We start from the raw sequence: 5,279 nt of genomic DNA, 5'->3' as shown, positions 1-5,279 counted from the left end.
TTCGACCACATTTTTCACCTGCTGTCACATCATTATTTTTCTTTTTTTTATGAAAATTAAACATTTAAAATTTTTGCAGCCTATTACCTATGATATACTATCAATAAACTACATGTGAAAAATTATTAGTCTAAATTATACAGAACTAAAGATTTTGAGATTCTTGTGGACAACATGCACCTAAAAATACATTTTGAGAAAAACGCATTTAAAGTTTTTAAAATGATATAAAATATTTATTGCAACCATAAAAATGAAAAAAAAAAGGGAATATTTACATAATATAACATAATAGATAATAAAAAAAACTATTCATTAAAATGGCCTGATTGATAGGTTGGACCTTCTAGAACCTCTGCCCGGTGCTCATGCTCAATTCTTCGCTTTTTCAATTTTTTTCTCCTGGACACTAATGTGATTGATCTTCTTTTTCTAACAACAAGCTGTAGTTTGACATTTTGCTTTTTCTCACTAAAAGAAATGTTCTTTAGTGTCCAGGGAACGCCTAATATGTCAAAAACTGATTTAATGCCATTATTGAAGGCTAAAACAGCAAGGTATGTCGCCGTCCTTAGTTTTTAATGTTGCGAATTCTGTTTTGGGGCATCTTTGCCAAATGAGGGAATGAAAAGATTCATTGGCGTTTTGTGTTCCCATTCTTGAACATGTTTTTAACAGATCTGTGTCTGTTATAGGAAATAACAGTTTTCCTATTTCTGATGTGATGGTCTGATTATGTTTTTTGTATGGCTGTTTTAGTGCCTCTGATCTCTTAAAGTGTGACACCAAGATGTAGTGCCATCAGGACACAACCTGTGGTTATGATCTAGGTCTGAGCTCATCATATGAAAAAAATGAGCCCATAACAGCCAGCTTCATTTTTTTGAATGTCAGGAGCATTTTGGCGCAGAACTTTGGAATAGTTATTTGTAAATTTTTTCAATTTTTGGCTTTGTAAGCCTATAATTTAGTTCTTTTTTGTTAGACATTTTTAAATTGTTCAAAGCATTAAACATTCTTTTTGAGATGTGGTTAATGCAGTCCTCTTTTAAGATTTCTACATCATATCCTGAGCTGGTAATGGCAGATGAATGTGATTTACTATCACCATCACACAGCATCATGCCATAAACAAGTTTTCTGATGCCACAGAGTGAGAACAAATTTTGGATGCTGCTGCGGCCTCCATTGCATTTGCTGAGCCACTGAAGTTTTTTTGACACATATGCTTAGAGGCATCAAAATTTAGTTCTGCAGAGTTTGAATCACAAACACAGCAATAATTTGATAGGACTTCGGTGTCGATGACGAGTCCAGTATCAAAATCAATAACTGCCAATTCCTGAATGAGATGAGTGGCCCTTTTATGCCAAGTCCCATCAAAAGAAACTGTAATAACAGGACAGCCTGTTGAACTTATTCTATCATCTGTAGTCAGAGGTTGTGAAATGTTTCTTCCATGCACAACAGCAGATGCCCTAATCATACATTCTTCACCAGCTTCAATTATAGCAGTGTTGACTATGTTAGCTAGATTGTTATAAGTATTTCTGTGCATGCAGGGCATACTCATAAGTCCACAAAACCTATCAAATTTAGAATGCAAGATTCCAGATTCTTTTAATGCAGCGACAGCGCGGACATTAATATCCAGATGAACATTATTACTTTTTTTTGAGGTCCAGTCAGGCCACAAATATGTTTCACAATTTAGGCATTTGATTTTAATCAAATGAGCCATGCCTTTTGATTGTGTGATGCACATGGTTAATTTTTTGTCGAAGCAATGTGGACAGCACAACAAGCAGACCATTGTGGTCAATTCCATTGAATTCATCATGACGTATATGAAATCTTCAGGCAGCCTCTTATTGGTGTTATCAGCGTTAGTAATTGCAGTTAGAATTATTTTTCGTTCAGCTGCACTTGCAGGCTGCGTTGTTGCTGCTTCAGATCCAGCTGTATCCAAAACAGAGCTGCAAACAAATAAAAAAAAATTAGAGGTTCTTTAAAAAAAAATTCAATAGTATGAAAGTACACGTCACATCTATTTATGTACAACATAAAGATTATTTTAAATTTTATAATGCATTTTAGGAATCATATATTGTATTCATCAAAAGTAAAAAATGTAAAGTGACATGTTACATGTAGATCTATATATCATGGTTCATACAACTTTTGTGAAAATGAATTCCAGACATTTATGTTTTCCAGACTTACTAACAGTAAAAAGGATGGCTACCTGAGCATGCCATATGTGCTCTGGACTGCTGTATTCGTGATCTTGGGTTCAAACCCTGCCAATAACTAACCCCTGTCGTACTGTGGGAGGTTTGGACTAGGGTGTAATAATAATTTTCAATTATTAAGGAACATACGGTACAAGGGGGAAAAAAAGTCACTAATCTTGTAGCACTTAGACTTGGGAAATTTAATAGGCCCTATATAGTTCAATAGGCCTAACTTAGTTGTAAAATCTTATTCTTAATCTCATAACTAGTCCAACAGTTTTATAATTTTTATATAGATATTTAGTGGCGTAAACATTAGACACTAGTTAAAAAGTAAAGACTTATTTAGACTAGCCTAGGTTAGAGGGCCTACCTCTAGTAGGCCTATAATTCTATTGGAGGAGATAATTTTAAATAAAGATCTAGAGATAGATTAACTGTATTGAACTTGAAATTTAATTTGTAGTAGTGGCTTACTTATGTCTAATTCACAATAGGCCTATGCCTATGTGAATACTGACTTGTTTTTTTTAACGGGGTAAAAATTGATAATATTGATCTAAATCTATATCATAACCATACTAGATTATAATTATAGATCTATATGCTAAGTATGCTAGATCTAAATCTAGACTTAGATCAAGACTAAATCTAGTAGTAGATCTAGTATTCTAAGTCTTTTTAGTTTTTGAGTTTAGACTCAAGATCTATATTCTACATTGAATAGATTTGGGGAAAAAAAAAAGGGGGGGGGGTGGTAATCGTGCATAGATAGAGACTAAATCTAGTTGCAGACCTAGTAATCTAAGTCATTCTTGTGCTCTAGTCTTTTATCTTTTAGTTTAGACTAAGATCTAGATCTATATTCTATGTTGACTAGATATAATATAACTTGTTTTCTTTATTTAAATGGGGAGGGGGGGGGGGAAATCGCGCATAGATCGAGACTAAATTTGGTACTAAATCTAGTAGTAGACCTAGATCTAGTAATCTAATTTGCGCATAGATGAAGACTAAATCTAATTCTAGACCTAGTAATGGAAGTCATTCTAAAGGCCTAGTCTTTTAGTTTAGACTCAAGTGCGCATAGACAGCTGCCAAATAATTAACCTAAAAAACTAGGGGCCTTCGATGGGAAGTTTTACCGATCTTATAGGCATATTCTATGTTGACTAGATATATTATAATATAATTTGTTTTCTTTATTTAATGGGGGGGGGGGGGGGTAATCACACATAGATTGAGGCTAACATTAGGCTAGTAGAAAACCTTGATCTATTAAGAAGTGGCGCATAGATCAAGACTAAATCTAGTAATCTAGTCTAGTAGAATTTAGAATTTAGTAGATCTAGTAGACCTAGAACAGATATAGATCTAGTAATAAAAGTCGCGCATAGTCATAGATCGAGACTAAATCTAGCAGTAGACCTAGATCTAGTAAACTATCTAAGTCGCGAATAGATCGAGACTTTTAAATCTAGTAGTAGACCTAGATCTAGTAAGACATTCTTGTTGCAAAATATTTTTGGTTTAGACTCAAGATCTAGACTCTCTCTATATATATATTCTATATTGACGTCATTGACGAGATATATTTGTTTTCTTTATTTTAAAAAAAAGGGGGGGGGGGGGAGTTTCGCCCATGCATAAATAAATCTAGGCCAAAAACTTCCCGACCTTTGGTAGCCTAATTGAAATTTGATCGACCATCTAGATAATATAGAATAACATCTTCTAATCATTATCTTTTTTGAAGTAACATCTGTATTATATACGATAAGATAACAGCAGTCATAATAAACTAGTTACTAGTCTAGGACTAGATCTACATATTACTAAATCTGATTTAAGTCTACAGTACACCGTCTAGAAATTGGCTGGCATTTCACCGACATGCTGTGGATTGCGCGTGCTTTCACAATAGATAGATCTAGTAGGCCTATTAATGGAAGCCTCTATGCCCAACTAGATCTAGCAGCCTAGCGTTTTACCGGTTACGGCGCCTGAGGGCTGAATGACATCGGATTTTTTTTTTTTTCAAATTCCAGACTTTTTTCCAGACATTTAACAAAATTGCCTTGAAAAGTAGCAATTTTCCAGACTTTTTTAAGACTGAAATCTGAATTTTGAAATTCCAGACTTTTTCCAGACCGCGTACGAACCTTGATATATGTATTAGATCTTAAAAAAAAAAGACCAAGTTGAAGTCCTACAACTTCATGATAATCTAGATTTAGAATCTAGATCTAGATGTCTAGATCTAGTCAATCTAGAATATCTAGTCATAGTCATTCTAGTTCTAATGTGATCTATGTCCCTAATCTATACTAGATCTAAAAAAGGATAGATCTCTATGTTTGCAATCACTTTCATTATATTTATTTAATGTCTAGATCTATATATAGATCTAGATGTGATTCATTGATATGATAAACACGTTGCGTTTGTCGAATTCAAAGATTGATGAAGCAAAGTGATTATCTCATTATTTTATGTGTAAGCACACGCTGGTCTAGTAAATAAAAAACTCTAGATCTAGACTTACCTTTGTAATTATGCATTTGTCTTTGAAGCATGTCTTCCTCTGGGCTTACAGTAACGTTTTTTCTTTCCAAACATATAACCTTTTGTTGCCATTTCTGAGTTTGAATAATGAATCGAGTGTTGATGTGAAGGAAGCTTTCAAATGTTTACAGAAGAAGGACCGGTTCACGTCATGTGCGCATGCGTGCAAATTTTGTTGTCATACAGTTACCAATGTAGCTTTGATAGTGCGCATGCGTAAATATGGCTTAGTGGGTGTGTATATGAGGATATAGGGAAAAAAAAGAGGTAGTGACGTATTTTGAAAGATTATATTTATAGAATGAGAAACCATGCTCATAATCGGAACTAGAAAAGTAGACCTTTGTATCGATACCATCTGTTAGGGATAAGAGCGTACATTAGCTTATCAACTTTAGCTTACAAAATGTTGATTTTTAACCAAAACATCAAAATTTTGCTTATACATCTACTTTTAAAATACAAAATTGATGTATAAAG

At 33.8% G+C, this 5,279-nt stretch overlaps 1 protein-coding gene across 2 annotated transcripts; it reads right to left on the bottom strand.

Moving 5' to 3' along the window:
• Positions 1-207: 207 nt before the first annotated feature.
• On the bottom strand, positions 208-4,930 carry LOC129921843 (uncharacterized). 2 transcript variants are annotated; one of them, XM_056004997.1, is made up of 2 exons: positions 4,780-4,930; positions 208-1,976 (listed from the first exon to the last, which is right to left on the bottom strand). In XM_056004997.1, the coding sequence occupies exon 2, from the start codon at positions 1,838-1,840 to the stop codon at positions 1,121-1,123; it is 720 nt and encodes a 239-aa protein (XP_055860972.1). In that variant the 5' UTR covers positions 1,841-1,976; positions 4,780-4,930; the 3' UTR covers positions 208-1,120. The 2 variants fall into 2 exon arrangements, with proteins under 2 accessions (XP_055860972.1, XP_055860971.1); XM_056004996.1 differs by lacking the exon at positions 4,780-4,930 and adding an exon at positions 2,246-2,978.
• Between the last annotated feature and the right edge of the window lie 349 nt (positions 4,931-5,279).

The sequence above is a fragment of the Biomphalaria glabrata genome, chromosome 11, assembly GCF_947242115.1.
Source record: "Biomphalaria glabrata chromosome 11, xgBioGlab47.1, whole genome shotgun sequence".
In the NCBI taxonomy this organism is placed as follows: Eukaryota; Metazoa; Mollusca; class Gastropoda; family Planorbidae; genus Biomphalaria; species Biomphalaria glabrata.
This window is presented reverse-complemented; position numbering and strand designations above follow the sequence as displayed.